At 42.9% G+C, this 19,900-nt stretch overlaps 1 protein-coding gene and 1 long non-coding RNA gene across 4 annotated transcripts in view; one reads left to right on the plus strand and one right to left on the minus strand.

The window, feature by feature from the left end:
* Positions 1–6,187: 6,187 nt before the first annotated feature.
* Positions 6,188–11,768, minus strand: LOC112995632 (uncharacterized). Of its 2 annotated transcripts, XR_010385406.1 has the most exons (4): positions 11,690–11,768; positions 10,041–10,264; positions 8,349–8,490; positions 6,188–7,143 (listed from the first exon to the last, which is right to left on the minus strand). It is a non-coding gene; the product is annotated as an uncharacterized LOC112995632 (long non-coding RNA). The 2 variants fall into 2 exon arrangements; XR_010385405.1 differs by lacking the exon at positions 11,690–11,768 and having other exon boundaries at positions 10,041–10,745.
* RPS6KA3 (ribosomal protein S6 kinase A3) overlaps positions 10,861–19,900 on the plus strand; it is an 80,545-nt gene continuing 71,505 nt past the window's right edge. The window contains exon 1 of one of the 2 annotated variants that reach the window (XM_026120697.2): positions 10,861–11,184. In XM_026120697.2, the coding sequence (XP_025976482.1) occupies positions 11,113–11,184 (72 nt within the window). In that variant the 5' untranslated portion in view covers positions 10,861–11,112. The remainder of the gene's footprint in view (positions 11,185–19,900) is intronic. The other variant, XM_026120696.2, reaches the window with a different exon arrangement.

The following is a 19,900-nucleotide window of genomic DNA, read 5'->3' on the forward strand; positions in this document are numbered from 1 at the left end:
TAATTCCTGACCTAAACTCTGGAAGGAGGAACTAAAAACAAACAAGGTGAGGACAGCAAATACAATTAGATCTGATATTAAATAGCTTCTAAGGATTACAGAAAAATAAAATGAAACTAAAGCAATGCTACTTAAACATCCTCAGGAAAACCACACGGCTGAAACAATTTGTATCTTTTTTATTATTATTGTTTCTTATATGTGCTTCTTACTTGCTCTAAATATTTAGAGCCATTCATCTCCTTCAATATGTTTTGATTAGAGACACAACTTCACTGTGCTCATGAGAGTCAGTGGCAGTCATAGGATTAAAACCCCAGAGGATGCAAAGTGGCTAAAAAAGCCAGAGCCTCTCTCAGTTTCTACCAGCAGAGGCTCTGGCCCCCAGTTACTTAAAGAAGGATAGCCAAAAGATGTATGCTGTCAGAACAGGAGTCTTTGTTTGCTGCTGCTTTGCTAGTCCAAAATACTGCAAGCTTTTTTTTTTCTTCTTCAAAATCAGTGCAAAATCTGTCATGTAGACATCAAAAATGCTTTTCATAGGCAAGGCAAATCCTGCCCCAACCTCACAGCTACAGGGAAAACAAAGCATAACAAAGCACAAGCGCGCTCATGGATGAAAAAGGGCCTGTCTACTCTTACGTGCACACAGATTTTCCACAAGATTTCTTGAAGAGACATTAGGGGGCAGGCCAAGAGAGAGAAAAATAAAAGCATATGATCAAGGATCTGCAGCCTAATGATCCCCTAATGATCCCTCGCTGACACCACTGGTGCTGCATCAGCTGCTGAGGTGAAGAGCGCAGCTCGGCTACCAGCGCACTGTGGCCTGGGATGAAAGAAGAGAAGGATTAAACAGGGCAACTTTGCAAAAATGTTGCATATTCCTGCCTCAGACCACATCTTCTCTATGATAACAAAGTGCAGGGTTATTTCAAAGACTGTTTATTTCCTTTTTCCATCATGAATCTGAGTAGCTCTACCTGCTATGAAGGGGAGGGATATCTCCAACAGCACTTTCATGGCCAAACAGACGAAATAAACATAACTACTTTACTTCAAACTGAACAAGTGAGTCAGCTGTCAGATTTTGTTTCCTCTGCTGAAGTCAGAAAACAAATTAAGCTGACAGTGTGCCTCTAATGTTGATGACATCACTGAAAGCAGAGTTATTTTCAGTCACTATAGCACTGGTAAAGGAGAAGCATAAAGGAGAGGGAAGCTTAACTTTTTCTTATGCCTACCCCCCGATACATTTGCTTGTGCACCCACTCTTTCAAATTAGATATTTTTTGCAATTGTCGTTATATGCCCAAAAGTATATATGCATTTTTTTAGAGGCTGGGTAATTGAATAAAGCTTTTTTTTTTTAACTTTAAGGGGTAACAGATTCCTAAGGTTTACAGCAATTTTGGCCTTGTCTTTAAATGGGAACAAGTCCTCCAAAGACTTTGGAATTGCATCTAAATAAAACAGGGAGGGGTTTAACCCGTTTGCCAACATGTTCAACAGTATAGTGTGATTTAGAGCCTGTCAGTCTTTGGGTGCCCAATTTATGAGCCCTAGGGAACAGTATAGAAAGTGGTCCTACAACTGCAAAAATCTCCTTATAAAGTGCTCTGCTTACTTTTAAAGTGGAGGTGGAAATGCTTCTGCTTTCTGACAGTACAAAAGCCACACGTTGAAGAGCTTACTGTCTAACTTAGGGAAAAAATACTTTCTGGGACAGCAGCTGAAAGACACTGTTAAGGTGGATTGCAAGAAGACTCCAGGGGATTTTGGAAAAAGCAGGGCTTTCGAAATGAGAGGCCTGAAGCACAGAGCGACATAAAAAATTCATGAGGCTGAGAAACATAAGAGACGAAGTAGGAAAGAAGAAGCAGGAGCATGTGGAACCATGAGAAAGTTAAAGGGTGAAATGAGAAAAATGAAATAAGCCAGCACAGACTTCTGCTGAACTGTGAAGCTGAGCTTGAATGACAAGTAGAACGGAGTGAAGGTGCAGGAATGACACGAGAGATCCAAGCAGTCCCACCTCATCAGTGAGCGACAGGAGGAGACGGGATGAAAACATTGCAACAAACAGGACTGCAGCTTCTGGCAGTGGCAAGATAGAGGAAACGCTGTATTTTAGACATGCAGCTCTCGAAGGCACCTGATTTAATCAGGGGCCGATGAGCTGACAATAAGGAGTAGCATGGCTTCCTGTAGAGCAAGTGGGAAGTTATTAACGGAAAAGGTTTAGGTGTAAAAAGGGGAAGCGAAGTTTTGGACATGCTGCGTGCAACACTGGGAGATGGGTAAAAATAAAGAGGGCTGGGCAGGAAAGAGGAGATGTGCTAAGTGAGAAAGCAGATCTACACAAGGTAGGTGGGCACCTCAGATCCGCTTAATATCTTGCAGGGAGAGCGCGAGACCCTTTTCTTCTGCCAAGTACCAAACATGGGGCTGTGTAAGAAGAACAAAAAATACCTTGAAAGAAACACAAGCATGAAGTTAGGAGAACCAGGTCAGTCTTCAGGAGATAAAAAGGGGAGAGAGAAATATGCAGAGGATTAAGAGGACTGAGAAAAGGCAGTTAGAGCTGGCTGGAAGGAAATTAGTGACAGATTTCCTGCTCGTCTCTGAGGAAAAATAAACCCAGTGTGGAATGTAACCCTTTAAACAAGCATGGTGGTGTGACACAACTGTAAAAGGGGTTTCTGCGGACTGAAGTGGACAAATTTTGTAATATGGTTGAGCGGTGGTTGGAGGGAACTCATAAAGGATCTATTTGTCCTGAGAAACTATTAAAACCAAAAAATCTCTAGCAAGGGAATCAATAATTAAAGAATCCTTGCAACAGACCAATTCAGCGCTCTCTGGAGATGGCCGTCTTATTGCAATTTACACTCTCTCTTAACCAACGTCATTAGTAGTGGTTCTAGAAAGCACAGAGGAATGAGACACTGAAATACTGCAGGAACACTGTCAACACTGACCAAAGGCCCTCATCGTAGCTTTTTTTCAAGTAGGGCAAGCAGCTCATTTGTGCGCAGCATAGGAGGGAGCATTCGTTATGGTGGAACAGGCAAAATAGCGTCATTCCTTCCTGAAAACTGTGATTTTTAAAATAGCATCTTTGAAGTCAGACAAAGTTTCAGTTTTGCTAAAAGTGAATCAGAAGAGAAAGAAAACGATCCTGACAACTCGCTTAATCCCTTCTACTGTCTGTGGTGATCTAATACCGAAGACTGTGATCTGTTAACTTGCAGGCCCGCTCATGAGCTGAAAATTTTCTTCCTACTGCAAACATTTAGCTGAAGCCATTGGAAATTTTATCTGGTTGTAACTGATATAATAAGGCACAGAATGGTTGTTTGTTTCATTAATCTTGTATCAAGTGATTCTAAAAAAGAAAATATTGGCAGATCTCTACAACTGCTTAGAGCAACTATGGTTTATCAGTGTTAAAACATCAGCCTTTCCAATTTTCTGTGACTTGCTAAATGTTGTCACAAAGAATCTTACACAGAATTAACAAGCTATTTGTTTGCAAGGCATAGCTGCTCCTTAAAATGCTCCCTAAAATTGTTTTGCTCTTTCTCCTCTTCTCTTTTTAAATAGCCCTCACCTATTCTCAGGCTCCCCTTTCTGTTTCCTCCTACTCCACTTTCTTTTTCATGTAATGGAGAAGGACCAGCAATACAAGGATCTTCCATAATCTCCCACCCTCCACCTAAACTATCTTGTCTGATGTAGGTCAAGTCCATACCGCACATTAGCTGAAGCACACCATAGCCATCCTAACAGCTAACCCTGAACATTTTGCAGCTCAAACAAGACAGACTTTATAGTTCCTGACTCATCTGTCTCACGTATACCTTGTTGCAATACCACAGCTCTCTGTAAGGCACTGTGCCTTGACACAGCCTTCAGGTGCTGCTTTGCAATACTGAAAAAGTGTTGCTGCCTCCTCATCTTGCTACCTGTTTTGGCAAGGTCATGGCTCCTGAGCAATGCCTTGAGGATGTCCTTCCTCCATCAAATAGGGCAAAGCAGGTCAACTCGATAGGGGCAGAGGGTGGTACCCGTGAGGAGGGCAGGGCTGCTTCAGCTAACACATTTCTATTCACTCCTTTGGGATACTGAGCTGGCTTCTACCAGGTTCACCTCTCCTCTTCACAGTAAACACTGTGTTTGGGTGATGGAAATTAGCTCTCATCATGCAATTGTATCATCATATGGTCCTGGAATGGCTGCTGGGGGTCTAAAATTTCCATATTCAGAGTGGGTCCCTGCCTTCACCCACGAGACACAAAATCCGGTTGGAAAAAAGTATGCCAGAAAGCTTTGAAGCTTGCCAACCCCCAGCTCATCATAAGTGGTGGAAAACCACTTTGGGATAAGGCAACCATCAGTGAAGCTCTGTATTCAGGTAGATCATATATCAACAATATATACATGTGTGAATCAGCAACACACCTGAATGACAAGGGAGCAGGGCTCACTGCAGGAATTCCCCAAGTGCAGTGGAACAGCAGAGAGCCTACAGGGAGAGGAGGAAAATAATGCATGCTGCCCATTGTACAGCATATACAACTACCGTCCCTTCTGATTTACAGTTGATGATGCTACAAGTTTTATTGATCACTGGAGAAAATGTACAGCCACTGTAAGCTGGCCACAAACCTGAGCCTCTCTCTGAAAGGCACTGCTTGGCTAAAGTACAGAGCAAAAGATACAGTGCATATGTTAGATCCTGGTGAAAGAGCAAGTGAACTATTCTGAGAGAACACATGGACCTTTTGCCTTTTCAGAGCAGGAGAGGTAGCAAACTGTATTTCTAGGTATTAGGTTTAGGCCACAAAGATGACTAAAGGATTGGAGCATCTCTAATTGGAGGAGGGGCTGAGAGAGCTGGGACTGCCCCGCCTCGAGAAGAGAAGGCTCGGGGTGGTCTGATCAATGTGTATAAACATCTAAGTGCAGAGGGGTGTAAAGAGGACAGGGCCAGATTTCTCAGTGGTGCCCAGCGAGGATGAGAGGCAATGGGCACAAAACGAAGCATGGCAAATTGTCTGAACATAAGAAAACACTTTTTTACTGTGAGGGTGGTTGAACACTGGCACAGGTTACCCAGAAAGTTTGTGGAGTGTCTGTCCTTGGAGATACGCAAAAGCTGGCTGGACATGACCTTGAGCAACCCACTCTAGGTGACCCTACTTGAGCAGGGCGGGTTGGACTGGATAATCTCCAGAGATGTCTTCCAGCCTCAGCCGTTCTGTGATTGTGTGTGATTACTTCAACAGCAGGTAGCTCCAGAAAAGGTAAGTAGACCACGGGGAATAAGTGTCAGGTATTGGTAAGCATGATAAAGCGTAGCTGTTAACAGTCAGGAGAATCCTTTTGAGTATAATTAAGGGGCAGGGAGGAGATAATAAAGCTTTCTAGATTTAAAATGGATTCTTGGCTAAGAGACTCTGGTTATTCTGTAAAATGAAATTAAAGTTAAGGCTGGTTAGAGTAGATGACTTGGTGGGTACCTTTGGAGAGATCTAGAGCTGGAGGAGGATAACTGTTTAATTGAGAGAGGGCTAGAACCTAAAATTAGGAAACCGAGGTAGTAAGGTTAGATCCCAGAAGAACTAGATAAACTGTGTCTATCTTGTCAGGAGGCTCTTTAAATCAGATCAAATTTACTAACTAAAATAACAGACGGGTATGTGATCCTTACTTTCCTAGGCTTAGGAAGGTGAAAGAAAGGGGAAGGGAGGAGAAATATAGGGTACTTGTAAGGCTGTGGCTGCTCTGGGCCTGGTGTGTTTTATAGGAGAAACTTGTGAAGCTGAATAGTTTGGTATTGCATTAACACAATCTCACATTCTACTTTTGTCCACTTTTTATCTTTTTAACCTGTGCACAGACAGCACCCGTAATATGTAACCCAGTTCATACCGTAGCGTTTCCTTTTTGTCTCAAAATACTACAATTTGAAATTCTGGTACGCTTCTCAATGTTGCACCATATTTGGGTGATAACCTGTATTCAGTATTTGACAGTAGATTTCCATGTAAGATACCAAAGCTCAGCAAAGGGTTTCTCAAACTCTGTGGTGTACAGGATAAGCTCCATTACTCAGAATATAAATCTGAGCTATCCATATAGACAGAAAAACTAAAATAAGAACATATGTTGGAGACAGGTATGCCGTAATAAGATCGTATTTTATTGAATACCACATTTCCACTCAGGATATAGAAACCACAGGCAGAATATTTCCTGCTAGTACAGTAACCACAGACAAAACTCAAATCAGTAAATACCATAGGGTCTGATCCATTACACTTTACTCTATTTCACTGCTAGTGCAATTCCATATAAACTGAAATACATACATAAACAAAAGCTAGAGTATTTTCAGTGGTGAGTCAGACACCATATCTCTAATATATGTAGGATTTAGGAGCATGCTTATTGTCATTATTGCATCTCCCGCTACAGTTGCAGGATCAGAACTTCAAAGCGGAGCCTGCCAGAGGAAATTGTAGGAAATGTTTGCATTCCAGCACAATTCCATCATCCAGGGGCCTGCAATGGTGAAAGCACCCTTCGGCAGATGCTGTTTGTAAGCTCAGGTTAAGTATTTATACACGATTGTCATTCATTTCAGGTTTTGTTTTTTAATTGTAGGTTATAACTCTCTTTAACCCTGTACTGCATAGCTGATTCCATATATACGGGGGCAAACTACTCAACTTTGAGCGCCTCTCACTCATGACAACTGGCACTGGCTGGAAAATTCTTTTATCGTACAGTCTCTCTCCCCAGGTTTCATCAGTTTTCCATACATTGATGAAAACATGCTTGCAATATCCCAATGAGGCAATTAAAGCACCAGCTAAAGCACAGGAACTAAACCAGAGAGCAAACAATTCTAATTTCCACTAAAACCTCCTTATTCTATTTTGGCAGGATGTATTTACACTTCTCCAGTTAAGGTCTCTTCACACTTTTGAAAACATCATCACGGAAGACTAAATCTCCTTAGCTGAATCTCATCTATACTAAGTGACTCGCCAAATTACACAGTTGTCCTTTGTGATCCTCTAAGAATTGAATCCAGGTGTCCTGAGAGTAAGAGGCTCTTCTGCTCCTAAACAGCTATACAAATAAATTATATTGATTTTTGTTTTTTGCTTTAACTCCTAAGAGTCGCCTTCTATATAATTTTGAATAACATCTGTATATTTTCTTGTACAGTAAATTCAAATTATACACCTTAGACAGCATTATGATTGTAACATTCAAAATTGAATTTCGATTTGCATTCAGAAAGCATTTACTTTTTCATACTCTACACATTTTAATCCAGAAGAAACTGCATTGCTATTCATACCTAATGCACTGCTACACCATCCATACAAGTGTGGGGTTTGTGGGTTTTGTTCTCATAAATACTGTTTGGTTTGCCCATTTTTCCCTTTTATTTATATTTAGAAAATGCAAGCTCAAGCTCCTAAATATTATACTATGATCCCCAAATGCATTTGATTTATTAGTCCTGTCAGAATACTTTCTACAGGCATGGTTAGAGACCCAGGGAAACCAGATTTCAAACCAGTTAAATAACTGGAATTCTGCCTTCCACTTCAGTAGAAATAAAACTTTGCTCCAGTTTCTCGCATCCTTTTGGTATTGTAGTGATGCTAGCAAACTATTCCTATTTTATGCTTATTAATTTGATTTTGGGGTGTGACTACAGTGATTTACTAACCTTGCCATGAATTCTGCCTTAAGTGCAATGAGTTAGTGGGTACTAATTCAAAGCTATACAAAGCCTTAGACACCACTGACCATGAGAAAGCTTCCCTTATTCCTACTGCTCAGCCATCAACCCGACTTCTGTGGGGGAAAGATAGGTGAGTCCTATTAAGCTCACATCTCCTCTTTCAATAGCATGACATCTTAGATTTGTTGTAAGTGGTATTGAAAATGGTGCAGTTTGTGAAGCCCACCTAATTCACCTACTGACAGGTTAACTAGATTTTACAGAGCACTATCACTTCAATGCCACACGCTGTCCTTCTAAAAAACGTGATCAAGTTGAAATGCATGTAAAACAACTGTGTAGATGCAATACGATAGCAACCACTTATGCCAAGGTGAATTCAAACCCCACAGAGTCTGGTGACAGATAGTTATTAATGGTGACTACGTTCAACATGGGATGGCTGTGCTTAAAGAGGAAGAGGGTAAAAGGAACGGTCTGCTGCCGCAGGTGAAAACATGAGTCTTGCTTTGGCCTGAGACAGAAGGAATGAAAATAGGAGTTGCTGTCTTGAGGCAAAATACCTTCAGTGACTTACCTCTCACTGGGAGGACGATCCAGCCCAGAACGTAGCAGGATCCGAAAGTCAGAAACCCCCGCATCTCCCAGAGATCAACTGATGTGTTTCTCTTCCCCTTGGGAACAATCTCCAGATGTTTTTTCTGCCCTGAAGTCCATCCCTGTGTAGTAGCTCTTATTAAAATCCTGATGAAGCTTTTTCCTTTATAAGATTTAAGTGTGCTGTGTGATAATGCTCAAATAAACGCCCAAACAACGAAAGGCATACTTCAGCCTCCCCTCCTCACGTCAGTGCCTGAGGAAAGGTCAGATTTCTGTTGTTCGCAGCCTTTTTATACATTAGTGCATAAAACCTTTGCCTCTATTTTTCTGGAATCGTAGGATGCATACAGGGAAGGACAACAGATGATCAACGTTTTCAAAGGCTCTAGCTGAAATGTGACACCATCTCTCCCTCTGAGGAGAGCTTCAAATTCAAATAAATAATTTGGAACAGGTATCTATGGCAGGAAATGACTAGACCAGTATGAAGGGAAGAGAGGAGACCGTAGATTTTATTTAGAGGAAGGAAGTCTTACCATATAAGGAGGGATTGCTTGAATTATGTTAAATGCAAATTTAAGTAATTTTTTCTCTATTATGGTTGCCACCTTTCAGCTGATCAGGTTCTTTTCCCTAACAGCAAGTCTCAGATGTGGGTACTTGACTGTGTAGTTAATGTGGGTGCAAATGAATGAGCTTCAGTAATGTAAACTGAATTATCTCTGTGAGAGAACAGAAGCTGACACTTGTAAAGGAATGGAAGGAAACTTTTTTTCTTTATGGACTCTTACATGAACTCAAAAGATAAACAAAAGTCCTGATTTGTGTGTCAAACACACAATGCACAACTGCTGTGAACATAAGCTTTCTGTTCATCATTCCAGCCGCCAGCTTGAGACTAAAGTGACCTGGTTCTGATCAGACTACAGAAAGTCATTCCTTGTTATTAACCTAAGCGTAAAAGCAGTCAAGCACTACTGAATTATCTCTCTTTTCTATTACCTTATTCTAAACTTCATACCAGTAACTACCCAGAGCTATACAAACTGCCCCTGTTGTCGAAGGAGGCAGCCCTGACTGCTCTTCAACTTTTAACTTGAACTTGGACGGGGTTGGCTTTGTTTTTGGGGGGCATGGGGAAGGAAGGGGCAGAGAGGGCAAAAAGGGTAGGGCGAGTTTTTACTCAGCTCTGTGCTGCAGTCTGACTCACCATGTGGCAGGCAGCACAAGCAATTTCACCAGTTCAAAAGAGAGGCTACGGCAAGGGCCAGGATGAACAGCAGTGAGCAAGGGGAGAGCACAGCTGCTGCTCCTGGCAGTAGCCGTGGCTCAGAGGGATCGTTCAGCGATGACCTTTTACACCAGATATGGAGCTCGCTGCAGCAGCAGCTGAAGTCTGATTTGTTATCAAGAACAGCCTATTCACTGCTTTGCACCTCTTAGTAGGCAGATAGTTGTGCTTACAGAAATAAAGTGGGATGAAAAAAAAACGACGCTACCAAGCAGCAACAGAAGTGGCCTGTTTGCCACATTAGCATGTGCACATACATGCATTTGTGCATGTGCACACACATGTTTTTAATTACAGGCACTCCCAGCCCTGTCATCCCCCTGTCCCCATAAAAAACAGTAACATTAACTTTTATCAAGGGTGAAATAAAGTACGTGCCTTACGTCCGTCAAAGCCTGGAAACGCTTGCGGACAAGAAGTGGCTGTTGAAAACGAAGCGATCCTCTCAGGCAGCGTAGAGACAACCTGGCTGACAGCAGGGTGCTCGACGCGGGCACCCGTCCTCCACAGCAGTTCTCCCACGTCAGGGCGGCTGCACCTGCAGCCGTGTGCTCCTTGCAGCCCTTAGCCTTTCCCCGGTAAGGCCATGAGCATCTGCGGATCTTAATATGTGTTTAAGTCTGGTGTTTGCGCACCAGCTAATAGGTGAGGAAATAGAAAGTAAAATAAGGGCCTTTTGGGGGGGTTTTCTGACAGCTTTATCCTCTCGGGCCTGCGGAAGCGTGACTTCCCTGCTCCAAGCGGACTCTTAGGCAGTCCAGCCGCTGTGTAAGTGCCAGTGCTTCAAAAACAAGCTCCTGCACCCTAATTCCTTCGCCCGGTGACAGCACGCGTGATGCTACCCTCCGGTCCCCGGGAGCCGCCAGCCCCCAGCCCGCATCTTTTATACGGATCGTGACACCACCACCACGTTTCTTTGCCCGAGCCCTGCCAGCCGCCGGTCCGCCTTTCCGACGCGCTCCGGCACCGCGGGGCCCGGCCCGGCCCGGCCCGATGGCTCCCCCGCGACCCCGCGGCGCTGCCCCAAGCCGCCGCCGCCGCCGCCGCCGCCGCCGCCGCCGCCGCCGCCGCCGCCGCCGCCGCCGCCGGGCGGCCCCGCCCCCCGCTACCTGCGGGCGTCGCTGATTGGCCCGGTGCCGCCCCTCCCCCTCGAGTGACGCGCACAGCCTCGGTTGGGCGGGCAGGTATGGCCTGGGCGCCATGTTGTGAGCGGAAGCCGGGCGCGAGCGGCGGCTGGGTGGGAGGGCGGAAGCGCGGCCCCGCCTAGCGGCGGGGAGGGGAGAGGCGGACGGCGGCAGCCCGCGGCCGTCCCCGTCTCCGCAGTCGCTGCCGCCGTCGTGAGAGCCGGCCGGGGGTGCCCCGCGCCCGCGCCAGGGCTCGCTGCCTGCCTCGCCGCCGCCGGCGGTGTGGTGAAGCGGGGCGCGGGGTCCGCGGGCGCCGGGCGGGGAAGATGCCCCTGGCGCAGCTGGCGGACCCTTGGCAGAAGATGGCTGTGGAGAGCGCGGCCGAGAGCAGCACGGAGGTACGGGCCGGGGCGGGGGGCAGGGCCCCGGGGGCAGCAGCGGCGCCGGCGGTGCGTGAGGGAGGTCGGGCGGGGGGGTGGACACGGGAGCTGGGCTCCCGCCGTGGGACGGGGAAAGTTTCCTGCGGCCGGGGGCAGCGAGGCACCGCCGGGGCTGCGGGCCGGGGCTCCCCCGCCGCCCGGGGCAGCGGGCCGGGCGCGGCGGCGGCCGCCGTGTGCGCGCCGCTGCCTCCGCGGGGCACTGACTCACTGCCGGGGGAGGGGGGTTGGCTTACCGGGGCGGCCGCCGCCGGCTTGTTGCCTCCCGCCGGGGCGGTGAGCGGCTGCCGCGGTGGCCCGGGGCTCGGCGGCTTTTTGTTTCCGCGCCGGGAGCGGGTTTCCCCCTTTTCCCGGGGCGGCCCCGCCGCCTCCGCGCGCACTTCCCGAGCGGCCGGAGCCGGCCCCCGGGCGGGGGGAAGGTCAGCCCGGCCCCGGCCGCGGGGCTTTCGGGCGGAGTTGGCCTCACCTTGCCGGCGCCCTCGCCTCGCTGCTGCCCGCCCTGCGGCGGGGAAGGGCTGTCCCCGCCCGGGTGCTGCTGCCCCCCCTTATCTAGGCAGGATGGGGTTGCGTCGCTGCAGTTTCGCAAGCGTTTGGGAAACCGCATGGGCGCTTCGCATTGGTGAAGCTGCGTGCTCGGCCGCGTTTTGTGGGAACATCCCTGAGATGCAGCACAGTGCGGTTTCCTGCCCCTGGTAGTGGGGAGCCGGCGCTGCGCTCGTGTCGCCGCGGGGCAGGACGCGTGTGAGCTCCTCCAGGCTGCGATAACGCCGGGAGCTGGAAGCCGCGCTCCCTGCACCCCGAGGTCCGGGGCTGCGGGCGCCCTTGGTTGTTTCTAGCTCTTCTTCACCGGGTGCTTACTGCCCCGTTGGTTTGGATCTACGTGAACAGCACATCTACGCGGGCAGCTGTGCTTGCCCCGTGCTTCCCTAGCCCTCCACAGCGTACGTGGTAGCTTGTGGCTCCCCTCTGAAATGAAAGGAAGAGCTTCCTCTGACGGTGCAGCTTGTACCTGAGTCTCCTCCAGCTGACAGGCAGCCGGTCTGCTCCAAACCGTGATCTTGAATAGTGTGGATTCAGGCCAGCCCACAACAGTTAGTCTCAAGGTTAGGGCTTATTCCTAATGAGCAAAGCTAGGTAGACCAAACTGGGAAGTTTCTGCAGTATCAAAGTGTTTGTCCTTCTGATGTTTGTCTTCCCTCTGCTTAAAGTGACTGCATCTCTGGAGGTCAGAGGAACCTGCAGTTGTGATCTAACAGACACCTCTAACCATCTTCAATTCTTGCTGTTTACTGTAATTTCCCTCACTGACTTCTGAAGTGGTGATCTTAGATCAATTTTTTTTAATGAAGAAGAACTGGAGTAGTAGTGTGATGCTCAGGGAAGGGAGGTGGCAGGGAAGGATTTTTCTGCAAGGCCATTTAGACTAATGATTTAGAGAATATCTTAACTGTTACTTCAGTCTTCCTTGCTCACTGTATATATTCCATGCATCTTGAATAATGCGAGGGTATATATATACTAGAAAGGTAGTAAAAATAGGTTCTTTGAAAAGTTCCTGTGTGCATGGTTAATTATACTATTCCTGTTACTTCCTTGTTTTAGTGTACTTCAGTCTCATGATTTGTTTTCAAACTACTGTCATAAATTTCTTGAAAATACTGTATTCTAACCCTTCCTGAAGTGGGGAAGGGAAGGGGGAGTTAAGCATTTACATTGAATTGAGTCTACAGCAGTGTATCATAAGGCGCCTAAAAAAATTCACTGGGAACACTAACAAAATATGAAACAGCAACTGAACTGACAGGTTTACAGCGTAAGGCCCTAGTCTAGAATAAACATTCAGTACTTGAAAAGACCAGACTGCACCTGTAAAAGCTTTTCTGATGAATCTCAAAAGAAAAAGGTAGACTTAGAAGTTTGCTTACCTGAAAGGAGTTCTTAAGAGGAAAATGTTGTAGTGAAAATGCATAAATTTAAGTCAAATAAACAAATGACCTAAATAAGCAACTCATGCAATTTGAAAATGTAGTTATATATTTGTAGCGTAACAATATACTAATTACAGACCCTATCCTGCAAGCACATCCTTGGTCAAAGATATTTTTTACATCTACCTGGAACCTCATTGTGCTTTCCAGCATAGTTTGATAGTAATAATGTCTTTAGCAGTAATAACAGAGTAAAGAGTTTCCACTAACATGTCAGATTTGCTGATGCAGTTTTTTTGTAATGCTGTGTTATCCACATGGAATCATGGAATTAAGAGCTTTAAAACTTATCTCAAATCCCTTTTTGTAATCTTAACAGTTCTGTGAGTTCTCATATTGGATTATTTTTCATATTGGATTTTTTTGATTAACTGGCCTAATTTTTTAGGGCTGTGCAGTGCTGTACTCAGTTTTGTATTGGTATCACTGAGGGGGTGATTTATTGTGATATATGGGCAAACTCTACGGGAGGAGTAAAATACCTTTAACTGGCCTTAGTCTGGAAAACAACATTATTAACAGTCAACAACTGCTGTAATTTAGTGAGAGTGTACAGGACAGATCTGCACAACATGGTCGGTCTTAAGAAATAGTGCAAGTAATTTTTCAGATGTAACGTGGATTTATAGTTTTCAGAGGTAAGCTGCAGGACTTCTAATTCTACAGATACAAAAGAAATATGTCAGTGATCCAAATTGCATCTTTGACAGCTTTTTCAGTGTGTAAACTTATTGAACAAATTATTTTAAAGGTAGCATATTAAAGTTTGTGGGTATTTATGATTTTTTTTTAAAATCTCTTGGTTTATATCATGGCACCTTTGAAGCCTGTGGAATTGTGGAATCAATTTTATTGACGCAGGATCTGTCTGACTCGAGACCTACAGCAAATCATGAGTCTATTTTTCATGGTGAGAGTGTGCCTGTTATTCCAAGACAACTGCTTTCAAGCAAATTAAATATTGATGATTTGAATGCCTGAATAACTAGCCTAATCCTTTGATTTGTATTCCCAGCAATGCACATTAATGTTGACTGGAGGAGAATGAATAGTTATGATAGCCAAACTGTAGGCACTAATATGTTGAAAGAGTTGGCTATTGTAATGAGATCTCATTTGTTAGGTGTTTTGGGAAGCATTTGTGTCATTTCTCTTTAGGAGTTTTAATTTAAGTGCTCTAAATCAGCTGTGGAGAAAGTTCAGTTTTTTTCTACTGCTCTTGATAGTGAATTTGTGATTGCCTGCTTAGGTGCCTAAATATGTGGTGTGAATTTCCTTTCTCAGAATTCCTAATTTTATATCCTGTATCCAGAATTATTTGAACCTCGCACAACACAGTGAGTGGTGCTAATATTTAACAGAGAGAACAAATAAGAAACATTCATGCTGATGCTTAAAAGAATCTGCTATAATGTAATTTTTGCTCTGTAATTCAATTCTAGTGTCAGTGTGACATGCTTTAAGTCAATGTATGCTTCTGGTAGGAATCTGAAATTTATTATATGTCTTACCACTTTAAGCTGTAAAATTCTAGTTATGATTACCTCTTTGCATTCTATACTAGACAGTGTAATCAGTGTTCCTGTGTGTCCGTAGGAACAAAGGTTATATTTACAGTAATTTCTTGTATAGTCAGAACAGGAAAATAATCTGAAAACCAAAGTAGAATAATCTAAATGGAGTGTTATATGTGGATTAGGAAGGCCATTCAGTATCTCTCCATTATACTAAAATTTTTATCCCTGTCCTTGCAGCACTCGCCTATCTCTTCTGATATATACCTGTTGTCATACAGCGTATCCTGAGGTTTTATTTTTGCAGATATGTCAAGTTGAAATTTTGCTAAACCGTTTGGAGTTTAGCAATTTAGTTCTTATCTATACTACGTATACTGTGTATTCAAAAAACTGGTATGATAGACTTATAGATTTTGATGATTCCATCAGTAAAACAGATGTTACGTCTATGTGAATACTGTTTTCAGAAACATACCATCTGCATGAAAGATATTTAGCTTTTTTTTTTCCTTCCCCCTGCAGTACCAGCTTTTCAGATCCTTAATGGTACATATTTACCTGTGATGTTTTTCAGTTAACATGTTCCTAATAAATATGACCTAGTATTAGTTTCTTGCTATTGATGGGGGAGTGTCACGCTGCTGGGTAAAGTACCTTTGTACAGTGTTTTGTGTTCCACAGTTCTTGGTTTCCTCATGTGAGATGTTGAATTTGTCATCCTGAATTGTTCTGTTAGTTTTATTAGAATATTGGCAGTTCTAAGCATGTAGTTGTTTTGTTCGTTATAGCTTATGTAATATTTCTCACAATTGGATGTTTAATATAAAATAGATTAAAATGTTTAAAGGAATGTTTGTCTTCTCCATATTGATTGCGATCCATTATACTAACTGTAGCTCGTTTTTGTTGGAAATGAACAGTTTATCACTGTGAGTCTGAGGTGGGTATTTAATTATTTCTGCACACCAAAAATATTAGCTTTATTGCTTAACTGGTCTTGGCAGTGGGTGAAGCTGTCTACTTTAGGAACTTGTTCAAGTCATTGTTTTTTGTCTTTCAAATATAATTCATAGCAATATTCTAGCTGCAAAACTTTTTTTTCTCACCTGAAGAACTGTTTAAACATTGCAGTTTTTTTTTTCTGTCTTAATGACTGCTGAGAGGTTGGATAACTTAATTGGCAAAACTGGAGAAGCTAGAGTCTCTTCAGGGAGTTTTTAAGGTCAGAGGAACTAAAGCTGTGGATTACTGCAAGTATTTACTATTGCGCTTGCATACATAGTATTGTTTTCTCTCTTGCCTCCTTATTGTCTGAGATAGAATTTAAATGCTTCACCCATTGGAAATGGGGAGGGGGGGATTCCTGTTTAACAGATGGGGAAAATGAGACTCAGCAGCATAGTGACTCTGTCTAGCATAATTCATGGGGTCTGTTCTAGAGCTAGGAGATCAGCTGCGATATCCAGGGACCTACTCTGGTGGCTGAACCACAAAGTTACTGCTAGCTCATTCTTATCAGTAACAGTTACCATATGTTCCTTTTGATGCAAGGACCCTCCTGTGGTATGTTTAAAGCTCCACTTACTCTTTCTGGAGGAAATGTGCCCCTCTTCCAGAATTTGAGTGAAGCAAACTGTGTAAAATGTGGCATGTGTCTTCTAAAAAACATTATTATTGGCTAGGTCTGTTTTCTAATGTAATTTTGAAGATTCCAATTCTATTAACATTTAACTTCATACATTAATTTGTTAGAACAGTTCGTATTTAAGCATACACAGAAGATGTAAAGAAACTGTCTTTTGTCATGATTTTAAATGTCCAGCAAAACATAGCTTTGGAAAGTAAAATCCTCTTAAAGTTTTGAGTTAATTCTTAAAGCCAAACTACTTCGTCCTGGAGGCTCAAAAGTTAGTGGTTTCTTGATGTAATTAGAACTGGATGAATACTATTTGTATTATTTGTAGCATAATATGGTTGCCAAAGTAAGTTACTATTAGAACTTAGACCTGCATCTTAAGGGATTTTATTTATTTATTTATTTATTTTCCGCTTAATAAGGAGTCTTCCACCTCCTGTCTTCCAGCAGTCAACAACTGTTGTATAGTCAACTTTGGAAATACTGAAGTTTAGGAAATGGTAAAGTTGCTCCACAGCTTAGTCTCTCTTCTTAGCAGAATTCATTAAAATAGCTAAATGACAAAATGCATATAAATGGACAATGCTTCTTGTCTGCTTTGTAAGGAATTGCAGTGTGCAGCCTTGCTGCACCCTGACTCACGGCACGAGGGCCTGGTGTGCTCCCGTGGGTGCCTGAGGCTCTGTGCAGGGAGCCGGGTGGGCAGCCACTGTGAGTTTCAGCGCACCCTGGGATTGCAGGAGGCATCAAGCACACCTGCCTTCCAGTGAAAATGCTGTCTTGCTAACAGGGTTTGTTTGTCATGAGGTGCTAGAGTCACTCTTAGGGTAATGAGTGCAAGCAGAGAGGGAATTTCCTTTATTTTTCATATGTGCTTCAAGGGTCTGGATATGTTAAAGCAGTTCCTGCACGTATGTTTATTCTTCCTTCTTGGAGCAGAGGGACAGAGAATAGGAGGTGCGCTTTTTTGCTAAGGCTGCTGGACAATTGTGTTGAGTGTGATAATTTGACAACGGTGCAGGTAGGGAACTAAATGAAAACTTTCCTTCCCTTTCTCTTTTGTGAGCAAGTGAACATATGTTTTTTGCAGCTTATTTTAGCTACAGAAAGTTGTTGGCCTGGACAAAGATTTTTATGATACTGTATATCCGGCATCTTGGATATTGCCATGGTACGTCTGCCTTCAAGCTGAGTTAATTCAGAGAATTAAACTGTCTGAAGGAGGCAAACTCAACCCCACCCCACCCCCACCCCACCCCCGGCCTGACTTGCCACAGGGTTGGACAAATGCCAGTGCCAAGGCAAGCACAGTGGTGGAGGGGACTGCTCTTGAGCAGCAGCTAGGCTATATTGTTAACCTATACTCTTAGTCATTTCACATAAGAAGGTGGTGGCGGGGTAAAGTAGATAGGTCTTAGGAAATGCCATAGTTAAAGTTGTCCAAATATTTCCCAACTTAAGGGACCTTGGCTTTGTACCTAAATAATCTGCATGTCAATGGCTTATATCTGAGGTTGATTGTTTACAGAAAGCAGAAGTTTCAATGTCCTGTTGTTTAATGTACAGCAAAGAGAGAAGTTGGTCACCTTAGTTAAAATTTAAAATAAATAACATGAGTTTAATGGAATTTGAAGTAATAGTGTTTTATATAAAGAAATACTTGCAGTCATTTTCTGTTTCATAAAAATAGATACTCAAAGTTTTTGTTTTTTACTAAAAACTAAAGGTTTTTTTATACTCCTTTATACTATTTTTAACATGGTATATGCAAAATCTATTGAATATTCAATGCTGAGAGATAACAGCTAAAGAAATCTAAGGTGATGTTAGTTCACTTCTGCTACTTACATATATAATAAGCTTATAATCAGGTCAGGATTTAGGTAAGTGGTTTGGATGTGTGTTGCTTCATACCTCAGGAGTTAGGGCATAAGTCATTAATTCACATCCTGTTACAGCCTTATATTTTAGTTTAGCACTGGAATAGGTTGTGAAAACTCCATTATTGGAGATTTAAGAAGGGGTTGGACATGATGTCTTGTCAGTGACATTGTAGGAATAGCTGATCATGCTGTGGTACACTGAGATAGACTGGATGACCTCTCAAGGTCCCTTCAGTCTATTTTCAACTGTTTTTCTACAGATATATGATTTTTTTTTCCTGAGTAGTTCATTGCTGCTTAGAATAGCAAGTTTGTGTATAGTAGGAATGACTTTTACTGAATATGGTTCCACATGGTGCCTCGTGTTACTAACAGCAAATCTGCTGTGAACGTTTTGGTGGGAATACTGTATTTAGTGCTGCTTTGAAACAAGCCAGAAGCATTATTACAGCTTTACTCAATTCAAGCATTGCATGGCTCTTGAGCTTTATCTGCTAATTGAGAGTCCCTTGAAAACACCAGAAAGTGTTCAGATCTTCAAATGATCAGTGTTTTATTGACTGAATAATAAATAATACTGAAAGTTCTTGTATGTTTTGAAATAATTATTTTTGGAATCCTAAGCTTGTTTTTCAGAGGGTTTTTTTGAGTTTTGCATTAAATATTATAACTGTATGTTAAAAATCATTGGGCAAGTCTGGAAGTTTTAGCAGTTCAAAATGAGGAATGAGCTAGGAGAAACTTTAGACTTACCCAGATAATTTATTTAAATTACAATCACAAAGCATAGTTAAATCACTGACTATGTTAGACTTAATCATTTGCATATTATAACTTTCAGATACTGGTGTTTAAATAGGATGATTCAGACCTTTTACCTTGTCTGCTTATTTGCGTACTCAAAACATCGTCCTGCGTTGATATACAGTTCATAATTCTTGATTTGTCCAGTTATAAAAATCTAAGAACATAACATTTTCTTTTTATTATACCTTAATTTTCAGTTCTTTTCAATGGCACCAATTACATGGAAAACTCAGTAGTCGTGTAATAAGTCGTGTAATATGATGAATTCTGCTAGCGACATAAAAACTTACTACTAACTTACAGGCTCAAGACCAATTTTAATCACCAGAAAATGTTAAGGTTTCTTAGTGGAAGAATTATAGCAAAAGCTATAACTGCTATCATCTTCATAAGCAGATTTAAAATAACTAATAAACATAGTCGGGTGAAGAAGTTAAAATATTTGGCACAGAGGCTACTTACACATCCCAAAATAGTCTAGCAATAGTCTAAACACAAAGCAGAGATGTTTCGGGGGAGGAAGGGAAAAGATGTGTTGGTGTCTAACATTCATGAAGTTTGGGGGCCAAACTGATGTCCTTCAGCAAAAGAAATTCTGGCTACAGAAGCTGGAGAAATGAATGTAAAGTTTAGCAAGGTAAGTCAAAATTAGCAGAACTGTGATTTGTGAAGAGACTGTAGATACTAAATCTAAAAGCTTCAAGTATATGCTTTTCTTAACAGTACTTGTAAAACTAAAAGGGAAAAATAGGAAAAAGAATATTACAGAAAACCCAAATGTGTTCTGCATTTAGTATTTCAATGAATACAGTGTATATACCTGTAGAATAATATGATATGGATGGT

The sequence above is a fragment of the Dromaius novaehollandiae genome, chromosome 1, assembly GCF_036370855.1.
Source record: "Dromaius novaehollandiae isolate bDroNov1 chromosome 1, bDroNov1.hap1, whole genome shotgun sequence".
NCBI classification, from domain to species: domain Eukaryota; kingdom Metazoa; phylum Chordata; class Aves; order Casuariiformes; family Dromaiidae; genus Dromaius; species Dromaius novaehollandiae.